Raw genomic sequence first — 20,184 nt, 5'->3', positions numbered from 1 at the left:
TCCTCTTTGACAAATGGAATGAATCAAGTTGGCAGATTATGTACATAATCTAGTCATAAAAGTGTGTTAGAAAGCCATGAAGACAAGTTAGAGAAGCAATCTTTTAGAAAACAATCATCTCCGAGTAACTTAAGAATGAAAAGGGGATGCTGTCAGCGCGCCCCCTGGTGGAGAGTTAAAGGCTTGTGTTAGAGAGTGGCAAAGCAAATCTCTCTTATGGGCAATCGACAAGTTCACACACATGGAGGCAAGAATCTCCTAGCCTCTAACGTTACAGTTCATGCTAACTCTGACATTTTCACAATCCCAGGTGAAAACAGAAAGAGAAGCCCTATCCTCCGCTTCTCACTCATATTTAACGTGTCAGACTATTGCTTTTAGAAATCATGCAAGTCACATGAAAAAGTAAACATGACATAACTACATAGGAGAGAGAGAGAGAGCTGAAGACTACAAACTGCCAACTTGAGTTTTTTTCATATTGTTTGAGCAGATGCAAATGGAACACCACCATTCAGCCCGGGTGTCCTGCGAGTCAGTGTTTTTGCATAAAAACAAACCATAAACAACAAAAGTGATGGAGGTAAAAGTAAATGAAAATATATATATATTTATATTTATTTTTATATACATACACACATAATTATATGAGTGTATGTTTGACATTATAAAGAAAATAATTCCCATAGGTATAGAGTTTAATTAAAGCTCAATATAGACTTTTATTATAACAAAATAGGCAGTATACTGAGGGATTGAATATACATTACAATTTATACTCTCTTATTTGCATTGCTGTTTCTTGAAGTAAGAATATGTCATCACCTGGATTTGAAAGATAATCGTAAGCCGTTCCTTTCTTCACCTCAACTATAAGCTACTCCCATATGCACCTTGATTAAAATGTACACAGATTGGTAAGACAAATAGACATTTAATATAAAAAGAAGAACTTTTGTGCCAAATGTTTTTGTCCTCTTTGTGCACTTGTGACAAAACTGATCAGCTGCGTAAAGTGAGTGGGCTGCTTGATTTTACAAGATAAACGAGAGAAAACAAAAGTAATATGACAGCTGCAGTTCACATAGCTCAAATGTGTCTGACAAAAATGTAAGAACATATGTTAACTGAAAAAGAATAATCCAAAACATGCTCTTAATGCAAAAACGTGCAAAGTGTTGCTTCATGTCTTTTCAGAGACAGACATGAAAGCTTTAACTTCTGATCATATTTGGGAAAAAAGAACAAACCAAAATGTATATAATGCATTAACTCATTGGTTTTCCTTCGAGAAAGTCACCTCCCTTAAACATTAAGGAATCTGTACCGTATAATCTGTCCAGTAAGTCGCTGTTCAGGCATGTCTCCTCCCACCAGAGGATGAAATGCGGAAATTGGGATGCGAGTTCTAGACAGCAGTTTCAAAGAGAGGCATGAGAGAGAGAGAGGTGGCTGTAAGACCACCATGACCCCAAGCCTATCCAAAGAAAATGTGTTTCCTATGCTCAGGGGTCAGAAAGCCAATGTCAGCAGCAGGCCAGGTTAGTATAAAAAAGGAGAAAAAAAAAAATACAAAAAAAAAAAGTTTAAAGAAGAATAAGTTTTATTCGTCTCCAGCCATCTCACAATTTCTCTTTGACTGGTACCCAGATGAACGGCCCAGACTGCTCCTCGATGATCTGCTTAACCTGGTTGTAGATCTCTTCTAATGTGTCCCCTTGTACAATGGCTGCAGGAAAGATAAGACGAACATCGATGAGTATGATACATCTCCTCATTAAATGGAAAAACATGAAAGGAAAGGTGAGTACAGGCGGCCCATAATGATTCGCCACTGATGCCAAATGCTGTCACTCCTGTTACTAATTTTTTTGTTGTTGTAATATTACAAAAAACAAATTCAAATAAATTTCCTAACAGCATCTTAGAATACTTTAAATTGTTGTATCATAAGCCTTACTATGTCTGTTTGTAAAATTATAATGCATATGACCATCTAGGAAGCTAGTTATTATAATAGTATATTATTATAGTATAAAAAGTTTCAAACATGGATATTTTTTTTTACAAAAAAAAAAGCTTCGCTTCAGAAGTCCTTTATTAAAGGGTTAGTTCACCCAAAAATGTAATTTATTCCACACCCGTAAGACCCTGTTCATCTTCGGAACACAAAATTAAGAATTTTTTTTTAGTAAACTCAGTGCAGGCTTCCTTGTTTACATCCGAATGCCAGCTCATTATTGGCCAGATCCTGTGTCAGGACCTAAACAAGGAAGCCTGCACTGAGTTCACTACGCATGACAACAGTTCAAATAATTGCATAAAGTTGTTATTTTTGCACACACAAAGTATTCTCATTGCTTCATAACATTAAAGGTCCCGTTTTTCGTGGTTTTTTTGAAGCTTTGATTGTGTTTATAGTGTGCAATATAACATGTCCATGTTTCGCGTGTGAAAAAACACAGTATTTTTCACATAATTTACTTATCTGTATACCGCTGTTTCCACTGTCATAAAAACGGGCTGATGACTTCCTTGTTCTATGAAGTCCCTCCTTCAGAAATACGTAACGAGTTCTGATTGTGCCAGCAGTTCCTGTGTTGTGATTCGACTGCAGCTCTTTGCGCATCTTGCCCGGAAAGGTCACGCCTCTTAACATAACGTGGAGATGCACGCGCTCAGTGTTATTGTAAACATGTCTTTAATTTTACCCTATCAATTTGAGCCGGAATCAGACCCGGTGATTGGACTGCGGGATGAAAATAACAGCGTTTCGACGACATGGCGACAAACACATTCTACAAACGCAAGAGGTTAGTCAAAAAACTGTTTAAGTGACGTCGTTAAAGAAGGAAGTAGAGGGATGTAGTCCAAACTGGTCGTTCGATGTAGGCGACTTCTGTTAAATAAAATATCTCGCTTGGCATTGAACTTTGAGCTTTAAAATTTTACAGATTTTATTTATACTCTAACAACAACATTACACCCTAACTAAAGTTTGAAACATGGGATCACGAAGAACGGGACCTTTAAAGTTGAACCACAGTAGTCACACTGACTATTTTAACCATGTTTTTAACTACCTTTCTGGACATCAAAAGGTGCAACCAACGGTGAACTAACCCTTTAATCCCTTGGAGCCGATTACTTTTATGATGGATGGATGCACTTTTTTGGGCTTCAAAATCTCACTCCCCCTTCACTACCATTATAAAGCCAGGAAGAGTGAGAACAAAGACTATAGAATAACACAAGAGGCATCACTCGTATTGTTTTGAATGGGAGAAAGTGCAACATGCTATATGGCGGAATAAGTCCCGCCTTCTAAATAAGAGCCAATCGCTTATTGGTAAAGTCAGCGGCCATTAGAAGCTCCAGTTCCTATAGAAACAGTCAGATGCTTAGGAATGTGCATGTACACTAGCTTGATCCAGCCTGAAAAATATTTTTTTTTGTCATGATTCGAGCATTAAGAAACAACATTTATGAGACAGTTAGATTTCATTGGTGATTTCAAATATGAAATTTAATTGAAAGCTTGGCAAACAGCTTGGGAGAATTTGATGTTTCCCCATACAAAGAGATTGGAACTGCACTTGCATGCCCGAAAGGCATTTCAAAGATGGCCGCCGAGTGACTTGTCTTAAAAGGGACTTTGGTGAGAATATTATTACTCGATTGTGTTTGTCTGAAAGTCATATGGTGTATATTTAACCAGTGGCGAATTAGTCTTCCGGGTTTTGACGTCATCCCTGCACCACTGCATTGAAGAGTGTGCTTGTTGCAGGACAGGTAAGGTAAGATATCTATAGATGAAAATGACTAAGTAGAAAGGTCAGAATTGATTGGAATATGGGTAAGTTTACTCTACTGTTCTCACCGGTGAAGTGCTCTAGGAATTCCTGCTCCAGTTTCATGGCTCTGTCATAAGTCTTCCTGCCTTGCTCTTCCATCAATCTCTTATTCATCTCTCTGAGGAGGACACAGAGGACCTGTTACTAGTGCCAATCAGTCAAAAATGACCAAGCTTTAGCATTTATTGTGTGTTTGAAGATCCTTTGATACAACAACGTACAAAATATTCTCCACTGATTTTGGTTTCACGAACACCGCAATGGGGTAGAGCTGTGCTAACTGGAGTCGTTTGATGGCATTGCCTGAGACATCCAGGATGCAGTGTTTGCCCTTAAAAAACAATGAATAAAAGATTGTCACATGAAAAATGAAAAAACTGCTCCATGATGCAAATCTAAAGGTCATCACGAAACTCTCTGTCATAAATTTCTTTATTACTTCCTAACAAGTTGAACTCGTTCACCTTTTCTGCAACCTCTCGCACTGACTGCACACTTGTCCCGTAGAGGTGGTTGTTATATTGGCCGGCCTCAATGAACTTGTGATCCTGAATGTCTTTTTCCATTTGCTCCCGTGAGACAACAAAATGGTAGTCTCTGCCATCAACCTCGTAGTCTCGCTTTGGTCTAGTCGTGTCTGGTCAAAGAATAGTAATGACCATTTAAACAATGCAGATGATATATGAAATATTGCAAAAGAAATAATAAAATGGTGTACTCACGGGGAACACATGACCCAAACTTGTCTGGAAACTCTGAGATTAGATCATCGTTGATCCGGTCTTTCATGGGTCCAAGGATAATCACTGGACGTGTATAATTCACTGTAAACCACAATAACAATAAGTCTTTCATCAGTCAGGCAGAGTTGCACAATGACACCTAGTTAGATTGAGTAAAAAAAAAAGCTTGCAAAAAGACACTCACCTTCCTGTTGCGTGACTGTCTCATAAGAGAGGACATAATCTTCCTGTCCACCTAGTAAAGACAGAAATACTGATATGAGTTCAAAAATCTTGTGTAATTAAACACTTAGAGAGTATAATAAACCAACATGCATGTGCTGTATAGCCTCAGCTAAACTCCTCAATACCTTACTGTTACAAACTGTTTAAACTTGCCTGAACTTTTGGATTTTGACAAGCATTAGAGATGTGTTTTCAAGAGTGGAACTATTTTTATCTTTTTAGATGCGTCTTAAAACCCCACGCTCAGACCATAACTTCTCAGAGAGGACTGTAGCCTGCTGTCTAACAGCTAAAGTACATTAGTTAACTAATTATTATATATATATATATATTATATATATGAGCACCAAAAGTTCAAAAAGCTCAAAAGTTCAAAAGAACTGCATTTATTTTGGGGAAAAAAAAATAGAAAAAAAAAATATATATATATATATATATATATATATATATATATATATATATATATATATATATATATATATATATATATATATATATATATATTTATTTATTTATTTATTTTTTTTTTTCCCAAATAAATGCAGTTCTTTTGAACTTTCTATCATCATCCTCTATCAGTAATTTCTAAAATATTAAGTAGCACAACTGTTTTCAACATTGATAATAATAAGAAATGTGTTTTGAGCACCAAATCAGCATGTTAGAATGATTTCTGAAGGATCATGTGATGGCAACGCTGAATTTTCAGTAGCCACTACTTTACATCACATGATCCTTCAGAAATCATTCTAACATGCTGATTTGGTGCTCAAAACACATTTCTTATTATTATCAATGTTGAAAACAGTTGTGCTACTTAATATTTTAGAAATTAATGATAGAGGATGAATTACATGTAAAATGTAATGATATTCCACAAAATTACTGATTTTACTGAAAATTTGATCAAATAAATGCAGCCATTGTGAGCATAAGCGACTTCTTTCAAAAACAATTTAAAAAAAAAATGTATACCGACCTCAAACTTTTAGGCAATAGAGTATAAGTTGTTAAACGGGTTAAAAGAATGCTGCAATAAATAAATAACCTCACTAATTAATTTGTTGACTAGTCAACCACTTATATAGTATATGAAGATTCAAATGTAATTGAAATGTGATGTTGAGTGTTTAAACATTTTTCTTCTGTATTCTTTACTGCTCATTTACATTTCAAATATATTACTTGATCACCCTATGAAAACAGCTTAAATGCCTTTGTCATGAACAGTAGTCTCTAATTTTCAGTCACTGTTTAGATGAGATATATTTGAGAGCCGTGTAGCATTAAATGAAAGTTCAAGAGGTTTTTCAGACCACTCGATGTGAATGACAGGCCATGATTTACAAAACTGCTGAAAGACACAGGCTTGTTCAAATGACTGTGACATGTTATTTGAAGGTACAGTAATATTCCAGGCCATAATACGCTGTGTCCCTGCTATGATCACTAAGGCAAGGTACACAGATAACCAGCACCTGTTTTATCACTTGAAACTCTCATCAAAGGCAAATCATGCAATGAACTGTAAAGCATGGTAAAGTAAAGTAAGCTTCTGTCGTTCAATAGTGTGTTTAGATTATCTTATCACATTTTTAACACTTTTAATGTTCTGTTCTGGAATTTTTCTGAAATTTTTAAATATTTCTTTCTTTGAAATATTAAATTAAACTGTTTTTGTGCAAAATCCTGACTCTGATGTTTGTCTTGAATAGTACTTCTTACAATCTTACAACTGAGTGTGTGTGTGTGTGTGTGTGTGTGTGTGTGTGTGTGTGTGTGTGTGTGTGTGTGTGTGTGTGTGTGTGTGTGTGTGTGTATGTATATATATAACAAAGGGAGCTTAGAGAACAAAAGGAATTAAACAGTCAAACTCAGGAAGTTTAAAGGGATGAATTAAATTAAAACATGAAAGGAAATAAAAGGGAACACACACTTACGGTAACTACTTTCACTATCGCTGGCGTTAGATGTTACATGCTCTGAAACCATAAAAAGGGAAAATAAACACCAGAAACACAAGCTTTGCAGGAATACGCCAGCAGATGGCAGTGTTAAGAACCTGAACAGGATATGTGAGGCTTTGAAGCTGATCCCATTTCTCATAAAACTGCTGACACTAAATGAATTTGGTAGTTTTAGCTGTATAAAAAAATTCAAATCATTGAACAGCCTCTGAATACATACAAGAAAGTCTCTCAGGGGGTCTTAACACAGTCATGGTGTACTGAGCATTGATGGATGGAGGGGCTCCACTCCACCACCTAAAAGTTTATTGATGTAGAAGTCTAAGAAAGGACAGAAATACTAAACATCCAGAAGACACGATGGAAGATTGTAAATAACCTTCTTTCACATCAACCTTGCTGATCCTAACCCCCTCATGTTCTGTTGTGACTGTTTTTACAGTACTGTTCAAAAGTTTGGGATGTTTTTTTGTTTTTGTTTTTTGTTTTAAAGAAATGAATACTTATTCAGCAAGGATGCATTAAATTGGTCAAAAGTGACAGTAATGACATTTAAGTTAGAAAATATTTCTATTGCAAATAAATGTAGTTCTTTTGAACTTTCTATTCATCAAAGAATTCCTGAAATGTGTAAATCTATAAATGTAATGTTTACAACATTAATAAAAATAAGAAATGTTTCTTGAGCAGCAATTAGAATGATATTATTGATTATAAATTATTAAATATTGATTTCTGAAAGATCATGTGACACTGAAGATTGCAGTAATGACTGCTAAAAACTCAGCTTCGCCATCACAGGAATAAATTACATTTTTTTTATATTGTTTTAAATAGTTATTTTAAATTGTAGTAATATTTCACAATATTACTGTTTTTACTTTTCAATCAAATACATGCAGCCTTAGTGAGCATAGATACTTCTTTCAAAACATGAAAGAAATCTTACTGACCCTGAACTTTTGCACAATAACTATAGTTAGTTAACTATAGTTAGGGGTTCAAGAGACCCTGATAATTTACGAAAAACAATATATATATAAAAAATCCTGTCACACTGTTTTAATATTTTTCATTTGACCAAGTATGTAGATATTATAGAAGCAACGCTTTTAATGAACTCCGTATACTGTAGTTGAGTATTTATCAAGTTAAAAGTTTGCTTATAATCAGTTCCTATTAGATTAAAACAGGTTACTGTATCATCCTGGCTAAAATGCTGGTCTCTTAGACCTCAAACAGAACATGAGGGTTAAATAACTTCTGACTACAACATTATTTGCATTTGACACATTTGTCCCTAAAAGTAAATCTGTGCACATAACTTCCCAAAGCAGAATCATGGCGGTAACTACATTTTTACATGAAAATGTGAGTGGTGCCTGCAGGTGCAAAACTCGTTGCTCAAACACTAGGTTGTTGCAGTTGGTTTCCAAGGTATTGCTAAGCACTGCTTACTGGCAAGGCAAAAGATCCCACCCCCAAGCCCTGTTTCCCCAAGATAGATGCATAGATAGATAGGGCTGCAAGACCAAACATTTGTGATTATTTTGCCATATACTGCAATTGCGGTAATTGAAAAATGACATTAACACTACAAGTGACAATACGACATTTCGATGTCTTAAATTCTTTACTTTCAAACATTCAAACCCTGAGGATTTTACATTGGGGGAATATTTGTGAAATTCTGTAGACTCCTATCCACAAAAATGTTGAAAATTATGCAAATGTGAATTTAAAGTGAACCTAACACACACTGTGTTCCTAAATGCATGTTAAACTCTCAGCGCATGCAGCGATGGAGTTCATGAGAAGCAGCATTTACTGTGAACAAAGTCACTCTGAAAACACAGTTAGGCCTACTGTATATAAGCTGCAGTAAATATGCTGTAAATGAACAAAGTGCTGATCTTCACTCTGAAACATATCTAATAAAGATATATCGCTATTTAAGTTTTATTTTGATTATCTGTGCAGCCCTATTTGTTTATTTTAATGTTACATTAAATTTTTCAACTCACGAACCCCCTACAGTTTCCTCATAAACCTCCGTTTAGGAAGGTAAACCGAAGTATGAGCCATATTAAGCACAACTAATTAATGAAAGCATTTATAATGCAGATGTTAAGTGGAGTGGAATTGACTTGTCTTACATTGTGGTTAGGGCATAATGGACAACAAAGGACCTGAACATAGCGCTGATCTGCAAACTTTGGGCCAGATTTACTAAACAGGGTAAATTAGCATGAGACTGCAACCCCATAAAAGCACCGATGGGAGTAGAAAGTTGTGCATGTGATATATTCTGACAATGCGCAAATTAAAGAACACAGATGCAGCAGCTCATTTCCATTATGACAAATGCAATCTACCAAGGGTAGCAATAAACTGTTCCTCTAGCATTCTAAATAAAAACACAAATGGAGAAAATTCTCTCCCTTCTACCATGCACCTCTCTCAGTTCTCTGTGCTGCCTCCAACTATAGCAACAACTATCGCAACAGAAATTTCTGTCATTAATTACTCACCCTCATGACGTCCCAAACCCGTAAGACCTTTGTTCATGTCAACTACGCATGACAACAGTTCAAATTGTTAAATAAAGTCGTTATTTTAGTTTTGTTTTTGAGCACAAAAAGTATTCTCATCGCTTCATAACATTAAGGTTGAACCACTGTAGTCACATTGGGTCTCATTCATGAAACATTCGTAAATATACGAGTAAATATACGAGTGATTTGCGCGTAAAGAGACTTTCCCGAAAACTCTTCTCCTGATTCACAAATACTTCGTAAACGTCAGAAGTGATAGTGAAATGTGTGTGTGTGTGTGTGTGTTAATGAATTCCAATCAGTCGTAAATGGGACGCGCGTGCACGCTCATTCTCAATTACCATAAATCCCGCCCATTAAATCCGCATCATATTATGACACCAAACAAAGGATTTTGGACATTTTATAGGAAACAATTTCCATAACAAATAAGGGGCCATTAGTTTGCCCAATCGTATTGAAATCTATCCATTATTTGATTAAAGTGCTCCGTTTGCAGATGCTATTACTGGCTCTCACAATAAAAGTAAAAAGAAAAAACGTATGTAATTACTATATATAATATTTTTTCAAAATGCTGTGTAAATATGTACCTTATTAAGGTGAATTAAAATGCAGCCTTATTAATGACCAAAACGTTCGGATGTTAAACACACTATTTACGCGTGGCTGGGAGCAGGTGTAGATTTCTTTCGTACCAGCTAACATTTGGAATTAATGAAAGCATTTATAATGCAGATGTTAAGTGGAGTAATTTGGAATATACGAACATTTTAATGAATCCGAAAATTTACGCCAGAACCACTTTACACACGATTTACACAAAAAATCGTTCTGCTCGTGTTTCATGAATGAGACCCATTGACTATTTTAACGTTGTCTTTACTACTTTTCTAGACCTTGAATGTGGTAATAAAGTTGCTTTCTATGGGGATAAAAAAAACCTCTTGGATTTCATCAAAAATATCTTAATTTGTGATCTGAAGATGAACGAAGGTCTTACGGGTTTGGGATGACATTTCATTTTTGGTTGAACTAACCCTTAAGACATGCCTTTTTGGGAGTTAAATAATGCCGCAAATTCTAGTTAAATGACTACCGCAAACCTTAGTAAATCATGTTGCATGATTTATTTAAATACTGCCCTCTAATAAATATTTCTTCTGAAAGACAAACTCCTACAAATGCATTTGCAATAAGGTCAGCAGAAATAATAACTCTGTCCATGCCTTTTCATCATAGTTTTTCTCTGCGTGTCTTTAGTAAATCCTGACAGTAGTTTTTAATGTTAGTAAATCTGGCCCTTTGTGTTTTATAGTCGTCTAGACGCAAAACAGGCTGCAGACACAACACAATTCTAACTCAACATCACTGCTACGGGCAAGACAGTTTTATGGGGAATAATGGGAGTTTGGTGGGGCCGGTGCGGTAGACCTGCTATAGCCTTTGTGGACTTACTCAAGCCTTTGTCGTCACTCAGGTCCTGTGGAGCAGTCAGCAGAGAGCAAGGAACAGGAGAAAACCACAAAAATAACAATGATTACTGGAACAACATATCTGGTCTTACCAAAGAACATCGCTCCTGCCTTGCAACAAACCCAGTTATGGAGACTTCAGTGGTCTTCAACAGACATTTTGTCCTTACATCATCTCATATTGATGCAGAAGGGATCAATCAAATTTCCTGTCATGTTTAGGGCTGTTGCAGAAGCAGGAGTTTTGTTCAGAGGTGTTGCGCATGTGCCACTACCCTGTCCTGCAAACGTCCAGTGCTTTTCTGTGACCGCGGCCAATGTACTTACGGTCCACATCGCTTGTTTCCTGTTCGCTGGGGTCCTTGTTCTTGTAGAAAGGGAATTTTCGTGAAAAGAGGTTCTTTTTACGCTTGTCATTGAATGACTGCTGAGAAGGAGAGGGAGGGATGGAGGGAGGGAGGGAGAACAAAAAAGGAAGAACAGATGGAATGGTGTTGGGTGTCTAGTTCAAGTATGAACAAATGCCCAACTTAACAGATGCCCATGTTACTGACTCTGTGGCCACCGCCATCCAATAAAATGCTGGAATGACAGAAATCACTAATGCTAGAACTTATAAATAGACATGAAACCAGGTATTGATTTGGAGATGGCAACAGACACAGTAGAGTTAATGAGGGATTACTGAATATCAGATAAACTTAAAGGGTAGTTACCACAACCAAGGTCAGCAAAGTGGGTTCAAAGCACAAGGGACAAACTCACAGACATGCAGCCCTCGAAATTAGTTAGTTGTTTTAAGTTAGTGATTGGCAATGATCAAAGGGTTTGAATGGGAACAAAGCTACAATAAGCACAAAAGACTTAAATAGATGGAAAGAAAGTGAAAAGCAGTTTGACATCAATGGCAAGCGTATATATCTTTTTGTTCTCTGAAACGTTCATGCACTCATGCTGCATTAGTGAATGCAGTTGAAAATGCTAAGACAGTGAAGAGTGGATGATGAGTTGATCCGGTGCAGGAGATGTTTGCTAAACACAATACTGCTGCAAAGGCTAAAGAGTTATAATCACTAGGGCTGGGCAATATTGAATATCCACAATATATATTTTGTGGTGATTGAAAATTAATGAACATTGTGAATATCACAATGATTTTAAGGTGCTTTTTATTTGAGCATTACATTTTTTAAAGATGACATCATTAGATTGGTTTGACAGTCCTTTCTTGTCTCGGTATATAGTAAATGGTCATTACAGTGAATCTATTCATTACTGATTTAATGATGTTTAAAGATCATTCACAATGTTGGATATTTCTTATACTAAAATCTACTTGTAAAAATATTATATTATTGTTTTATTTGTGTTATTATTATGTTATATTAGTGCAAATACATGAAAAAAATCATTGTTTCTGTGAAACACTGTGTAAAACATTATTTTTAAAAAAGATTTTACTTCATTTTCTAATCTACAATGGCTGTTCATTTGAAATTATGATTCTTTTGAACAGATTATTAAGACTTATTAAGTCAGAGCAAGTAGACAAAAACTGTGATATATTGAATGTCATCAAAATGCTGAAAATTATTGAGATATATACTGTATACACTTTTTCAAAAAGTTTGGGGTTGGTAAGATTTTTAAAAGAAGTCTCTTATGCTCACCAAGGCTTCATTTATTTGATCAAAAAATACATTACACATAGAAATAGTGAATTATTATTACAATTTAATAACCATTTTCTATTTTAATATATTATGAAAAAAGTAATTTATTTCCAATTTAAGGCAAAGCTGAATTTTCAGCAGCCATTAATCCAATTTTCAGTTAAACATTATTTTTCAGAAATCATTCTAATATTCTGATTTGGTGCTCAAGACATTTCTTATTATTATTTTGAAAACAGTTGTGCTGCTTAATATTTTGTGGAAACTGTGCTACATTTTTTTTTTCAGGATTATTTAAATGACTAGAAAGTTCAAAAGAACAACATTTATTTGAAAGAAGAAAAAAAATATTAGCAATGTAAAAATCTTTACTGTCACTTTTGATCAGTTAAATGCATCCTTGATGAACAAAATATATTATATATACATTGTTTTGCCATATCGCCCAGCCCTAATAGTCACATGCTGTTAGGAATACTCACATACAGTAGGAGAGAATTGTGAACAAACATATAGGATTAGTACACTACATTCAGTAAAAAGAAATTAATTCTTTTTGCAAATGGAAATTTCAAACAAGCATCTCATTCATGAAGAATGATTCATCACTTATATATATATATATATATATAGTACATCACTACTTTGTTAGAGTTTGAACTTGCCAGCTGTTAGTTGTCCTATGTGAGAACAGTTTTGGCTTTTGAAATGTCACACAAGAGAAAGGTGCAACAAAATGCTGAACATCTTATTAGCACTTTTCATCTAAAAATATCATAAAAATAACAGTGTTTCAAAATAGTCTACAAGGCGTGTTCATAATGTTTTCTGAATTCTGTCAAATTAAGGTTATAATGGCATGACTCCAAGTAAACCAAATAAATTTTTTACACAAAGGGCACATTTATAATATATCAGTCTATAAACTACTGCTGTTTAAAAGCATGTTTGTGTCATGCCAGACATAGTAAATATTTGAGCAGCAAACACTTACCGCTTTGTCTCGAGATTTGGAGTTGAATTTGACCGTCTTTAACCTGGCTCTTTCTTTTCTCTCCACCCTGAAGAGGAAGGAGAAAGAGAATGTAGGGCGTGTATTTTCACTTTTAATACACAAAAACTCTCTTGGGTTCATTATCTAAATGTGTATAAACTAAAGTATGTTGAAAAATGTATGAAGCTCAAAACTTTTGTTTTTGCATATTGTAGCAAAACATATTTTGAGAAAAGTCTTCGAAAGGGATATACTTGTGATACTGTATGCAATATTTTCCTTAAAAATACACTATATGGACAAAAGTATTGGGACACCTGGCCATTACACCATCATGGACTGTAATGACATTACATTCTAAATACATACAGTAGAAATTAATATGGAGTTGGTCCCCAATTTGCAGCTATAACAGCTTCCACTTTTCTGGGAAGGCTTTCCAAAAGATTTTTTGTGGGGATTTTTGCCCATTCATCCAGTAGAGCATTTTTGAGGTCAGACACTGATGGTAGACAAGGCGGCCTGGCTTGCAAACTCTGTTCCAGTTCATCCCAAAGATGTTCAATGGGGTTGAGGTCAGGGCTCTGTGCGGGCCAGTCAAGTTCTTCCACACAGAAAAGGGCCCCAAACTCTTCCCACAAAACTGTTCCCACAAATTGTCCAAAATGCCTTGGTATGCTGAAGCACTAAGATTTAAGATTAAGATTTCCCTTCACTGGAAGTAATGGGCCTAGCATAACGCCTGAAAAACAGCCACCAAACTTTACAGTTGGCACAATGCAGTCAGGCAGGTGACATTCTCCTGGCATCCGCCACACCCAGACTTGCCCATCATACTGCCAAACAGAAAAGCGTGATTCATCACTTCACCGAAAACATTTCTATTGCTCCAGAGTCCAGTGGAGGAGTGCTTTACACCACTCATCCGACACTTGGCATTGTGCTTGATGGCGTGAGGCTTGAATGCAGCTGCTCAGCCATGTAAACCCACTCCATGAAGCAGTTTTTGCATTGATATTAAAGGTGCCCTAGAACTTTTTTTAAAAAGATGTAATATAAGTCTAAGGTGTCCCCTGAATGTGTCTGTGAAGTTTCAGCTCAAAGTACCCCATAGATTTTTTTAAATTAATTTTTTTAACTGCCTATTTTGGGGCATCATTATAAATGAGCCGATTCAGGGCTACTGGCTCTTTAATCCTCGTGCTCTCCGCCCACGGAGCTCGCGTTTGCCTTGAACAGTGCATAAACAAAGTTTACACAGCTAATATAACATCTTTATATTGGATCTTTACAAAGTGTTCGTCATGCATGCGGCATGCATGCGTCGGATTATGTGAGTATTACTGTTATATTGTTTACATTTGATTCTGAATGAATTTGAGGCTGTGCTCCGGGGCTAACGTCTAATGCTACACTGTTGGAGAGATTTATAAGAGTGAATAAACTTTATTAATGAATGAAATGTTCAAGATGTCTGAATTAACTTTGGTTTGACTGTATATACTGTAGGATTATTTACAGATACTTTCACAAAGAGAAATCCCAACATGTTTCTAAAAATACAGAGCATTGCTGGCTGTCCCCTGTGATCAGTTAGGAGATGAGAGGTGAATTTTTAGAATGAGGTGAGAAGTCAATTATCAACTTTCAATCAGCGTACATTTGGGTGGAGAGAATGAGAGAGAAACTCTCACAGCATCACACATCAGCTCTAAAGTTCAAGGCTCTAATTAGACTTTGTAATATCGCATGACACTAAACCAATGAACTTTGAACAAAACAGAGCAGACTTTGTCTTGCTAAAGCTAATTTCATAGCTACCGTCTTTTGTGTCCTAAATACTATGAAATAATATTGTCACATTTTGTATAATTCAGCATTATTTTCTTCACAAATCTACACACTAAGCTTCGATAAAACTTAATTATGGTCATCATTGTTGGTTGTGGTAGAAATGACACCACAACTGAAGGGCCATTGTAATTTGTATTATTTTAATTAATCATTATCACACAAAAAATATTGAAAGTGTTTATGATTTGAATCTTTGTTGAAAGTCTGGGTCTGCAACAAGGGTAAAGCTAAATCTACACACAAAAAAAGCATTACAAGTAGCAAAAAAAAACAAACAAAAAAAACAAGATTTAATGGGATCTTAGGATGACAAAAAAAAAAAAAAAAAAAAAAAATCTGTTAATAATAATAATAGTTTTAATACAAATTGAAATCCCTAGGGCAGTGGTCGCCAACCCGTCGATCGCGAGCGATCTTTATCACTGTTCCAGTAGCTCATGAAAATAACAGAAATGCGAGTACAAAAATACATTACATTTCTCCACTCTTTGTACTGTATTTTTGTATTTATTTTTCTGTTATTTTCGGGAGCTACTGGGACAGACAGATAAAGGTAAATAGCCCAAATCATGCCTGAGTCTGTAAACGGCCGTTAACAAAAGGCCAGAGACACTGAAGACGGACGCAAAGAGGAGACAATTCTGTAGCAGGCAGAGCAGCTCACTGTTGCTCAAAATATAGGATGCTCAAAATATAGGAATAAGGTATAACTATTGAATTGGGGGTGAAGGGTTATATGAATGCATCTCTAAAAGGAGATCAGTCTTCAGAAAGATTGATGGCAATGGCATTTTATTTTCCTCTTACCTCAGAATAAAGTAGCTAATTAGCACAGTTCAGCTTTTTTTACAGCGGTAACCAAAGAAACGCTGTATCCCTGCTGCTCCATAAGCGCCACCTCCTGTCAGAGAGTGAATTTGCGCCCCATTCAGCCTGCTGTTTTTGTTTCATGCTTTTTTTGTGTGTGTAGCATTTATAATTTCACAAAGATAAAATCAGACCGTTCTGTTTTTGCTTTAAATCTTGAAATTAAACCTAATTCAAATAAAAAAATAACTGCTCATGCAACGTGCGTAGCATCTTTGTTTGGATTGTGATTAAAAAGCAGTGGTTCCCTCTAATTTGAAATGGCTATGTATTTTTGCTTATTATAATAATATTAATAATAAATATCTGTAACCAGTATCAGAATTTGCTTGTAAAAAATAAATAAATCAAAATCTACATTGACCACGAAAAAAATACTAAATACAATCTGGGCTGTCTTTTTCTATCAAGTAGATCTTGTCTTTCAAAAAGGTCGAGGTCAGGGATCTTGGGCTTAAAAAGGTTGGTGACCACAGCCCTAGGGCATAAAAATGGTTTTCAATCTCCAGCTGCTGAGTCACATTAAAAGCCTCATCACAAAGAGAGTAGAATTAAGAGCAGATACATTTGCTTCAGCTGTCAGTTATGTATATATAGTCTCAAATATGATATGAAGTCCTGGATGCCATTGTGTAGATATATATGTGCGCTTATTCCTCATTATTAACACTTACTATGCACAATGAGTGATAACTAAACCAAAATGAAGAATGGTAGTGAACTGAAACGGAATAATTATAAAAGAATGATAAGCTGTGGGTAATGTGGCATTAAATGCACAAATTGTTTTAATCATGGTAAAGAGGGTTAACTGAGCTATCTTTCTACAGTACAGTATGTTCTGGAATGCATGGGGGCATAGCCTACCTCTTCTTGCTGGGAATGACGCCCATCTCCTCCATCTCGCCATCTGGAGTCACATGCCGCGCCTGCCACCACTCCTCGTCCGAGGCATTCAGGACGTGTAGGATGTCGCCGAAGCGGAAGTTCAGCCCCTGACTGGGCAGGCCCGAGTCTTTTGTTATGTCATAATCAAACAGGGCTCTAAAGGAGTAAGAATGTAGTAAGAATTGTTTTTCAGAAGAGAAGAAATAAAAAATAAAAACAAAAATTGATACAGCAAAAAAAAAATTATATAAATACTAGACATGCCAATTTATATAAATTCTAGTCTTGACAACATGATATTTCCAAAAGAATACTCATAATTTTTGTATAAATTGAATATGTTTTTGATTCTCAAACACTCCCTCCCATCTTCCATTGGTTGGACAAACAGATAGTCTGTGTCAAAAACTCATGCTATTGGTTGAGCCAGTGCCGTTGTGTTTGACTGGTCAGGATATTCAAACAAACATAGCAATGTTTTTATAAAGCCAAAAGAGTTGACACTTTTCAGGCACAGTTAGCACTAGTCTCTGAAAATTACACTGGAATATGAAAATGTATTGAAAAACAAAAAACAAACAAACAAACAAAAAAAAAAAAAAACACTTCAGCTTTAGAGATGCAGTAGCAGCCTTTGTTTTAAAGGTCAGAGAGAAGGATTAAAATGGGGCATGCCAAACAAAATTATGATTTTTGGACTGAAACCTTTTCTAACATTAAAAGTGTAGAATAAATCATACCGATACAACAGCAAGAAAAGCCTCCAGACTATGAACACGCACTCTTCTATGAATTTTAAGCATTTTTTTTATTTATTTTTTTTTTTATGGAAACCACAATTCTAAAAAGCCAGTGTTCCTAACTAATTTGCCCACAGACATTTTTTTCTGAGATGTTAAGTAGGCCACTGCTGTTCTGTGCATGTGTGCATGTGCATTTAAGAGAACTGGAGCTGAAGTAACTAGCTGTCCAAGCTCTTGACTAGCTTATCTGTTTCCTCATCAATAATGAAGCACATCCAAGAGGAAGCCAGGGCATGTGAGAAGCTTATGGGGCTTTAAGGAACATACAGACACCAAAGCCCTCTTTAACCCTCAAAAGCACATGAAGAACTCCCCTTTAACTCTTCAGCAAATGATGCAGATAAATTCTGTGCGGCCTTAATCTGCTTAGAGGTGTATTAGGCGACATTTGTATCCTTGTACAGTTGAAGCAGAGACCTTATGTCATTATAGCGGGGCCTGTGGAATGCAGATTAAAAGCTCAATCTGTGTCGATATATGGTTTTAATGGAATATCAGATCATAAAACTGATTTTCCTTTCAGAAAGGTCAAAATTAAATATGTGATATGACAGCCAGTGGGACAATTAAACCCGTTTAAATGTATTTACTAGTTTGAGTAGAAAATATCACTGATTAATGTCTTATATTGAGTCACGAAAAAGAAAAGTGGCAAGTCAAAAAGGTAAGTGGCTCTATGTCACTGGTGTCCTAGTGAACCTTGACTTTGTGCCATAAAAATGCTGTGGTTTGCAGACATGCTGCAGGGAATAGAAGCCAAATATGACTGCAGTTCTACCGGCATCCTTGCGTGATTTTAAACATCTGTCAAAGCAAGTTAAGTTGACATGGCCACAACATTTAGTATAAATCTTTTAGAAACAACAATAAACTTCATCCTATAATGCAAAAGTTTGCAATAAACCAAACTTGAGCAAACAGCCTCACTCCACTCTAAAGACAGGATGTTTATGAAAGCCCTTCAGCGCTTCACATGACAAATATACTCTTCATTTCCATCACCATTTGTTCCATTAATCATTCATTATATCCATTTACTATGTTCTACAGTATGTCCTTCAATTCAATTTAGCTTAGATTTCCTGTCAGTTAAAGGGTTAGTTCACCCAAAAATTAAAATTCAGTCATTATTTACTCACCCTCATGTCGTTCCACACCCGTACGACCTTCGTTCATCTTCGGAACACAAATTAAGATATTTTTGATACCTTAATTTCGACGTGACATTAACAAACAGTCGATGTGACTGCAGTGGTTCAACCTTGATTTTATGAAGGATTTTATGAATTTTATGAATACTTTTTGTGAATACTTCCGTGTTCTGTGTCAGGATGCCGACTCATCATTGGCCGGCTCCTGCATCAGCATCACACGCATGCGTTGAGCTGTTCACATGTGCAGCTTTGGCCAATACTGAGCCGGCATTTGGACGTAAACACAGAAGCCTTCACTGTGCTTACTGCGTCACCTGCGTAAACCTGCGTAATGACAGGGAAGAGAAGAGATTGTTGAATAAAGTTATTTTTGTTTTGATTTTGCGTGCAAAAAGTATTCTCTTCGCTTCATAAAATTAAGGTTGAACCACTGCAGTCACTTTGACTGTTTTAACAATGTCTTTAGTACCTTTCTGGACCTTGAAAGTGATAATAATATTGCTGTCTATGGATGAATCATACCTCTCTGATTTCATCAAAAATATCTTGATTTGTGTTCCGAAGATGAATGAAGGTAGAACGACATGAGCGTGAGAAATAAATCACAGAATTTTCATTTTTGTGTGAACTAACCCTTAGTTTCACTGTACTATTTCTAAAAAAGCATGCATAAATATATGCAGGGACAACATGTGCATATGGGTTGAGCTAAATGTGACACAGCTGAAAAATCACATACGAATTTAAATCAGTGAATACTGCAAGCGTGTGTAGAGAATCCAGAGCCCAGGGGCTTTTGAATCCTCAAAACGTCAAAGCTATTCTCATTAAAACATAAGAATAGCAACCTGAGAGCTTCGGAATATATTTAAACAAAAGCCACATAAGAAGAAAAAATCAGCAGTAGTTTTACATTACAGTCATCCTTCTCTTTCAATCTAACTGTTACCGACGGGCTAGGCTAGGAGAGATGAACACAGGAAGGTGAAATGATTGACAATGGCTCCAAAAACATTGCAAAATCTCAATCAGTACAGAGCCCTTCATGCCTCGCCTCAGTGTTACTGCCTGAAATGATGTGATTCAATCTACTGTGTAACCACTGGCCTGAATGTTCTGAGAGCAACAAAAA

General features: G+C 35.9%; 1 protein-coding gene across 19 annotated transcripts in view; it reads right to left on the bottom strand.

Annotated features, from left to right (window-relative positions):
- dlg1a (discs large MAGUK scaffold protein 1a) overlaps positions 1-20,184 on the bottom strand; it is a 141,054-nt gene continuing 120,870 nt past the window's right edge. For 10 of the 19 annotated variants that reach the window (XM_067372569.1, XM_067372571.1, XM_067372574.1 and 7 more), the window contains 10 exons: positions 17,075-17,251; positions 13,487-13,553; positions 11,147-11,246; positions 6,763-6,804; positions 4,782-4,832; positions 4,577-4,678; positions 4,319-4,491; positions 4,076-4,185; positions 3,881-3,972; positions 1-1,729 (listed from right to left, as the gene is read on the bottom strand). In XM_067372569.1, coding sequence (XP_067228670.1) covers positions 1,623-1,729; positions 3,881-3,972; positions 4,076-4,185; positions 4,319-4,491; positions 4,577-4,678; positions 4,782-4,832; positions 6,763-6,804; positions 11,147-11,246; positions 13,487-13,553; positions 17,075-17,251 — 1,021 coding nt within the window. In that variant the 3' untranslated portion in view covers positions 1-1,622. Of the gene's footprint in view, positions 1,730-3,880; positions 3,973-4,075; positions 4,186-4,318; positions 4,492-4,576; positions 4,679-4,781; positions 4,833-6,762; positions 6,805-10,802; positions 10,828-11,146; positions 11,247-13,486; positions 13,554-17,074; positions 17,252-20,184 lie in introns of all 19 variants that reach the window. The other 9 variants (XM_067372572.1, XM_067372573.1, XM_067372580.1 and 6 more) reach the window with 2 other exon arrangements.

Source organism: Chanodichthys erythropterus, chromosome 21 (genome assembly GCF_024489055.1).
Source record: "Chanodichthys erythropterus isolate Z2021 chromosome 21, ASM2448905v1, whole genome shotgun sequence".
NCBI classification, from domain to species: Eukaryota; Metazoa; Chordata; class Actinopteri; order Cypriniformes; family Xenocyprididae; genus Chanodichthys; species Chanodichthys erythropterus.
The sequence above is the reverse complement of the archived record's forward strand: the minus strand, read 5'-3'. Positions and strand labels throughout refer to the sequence as shown.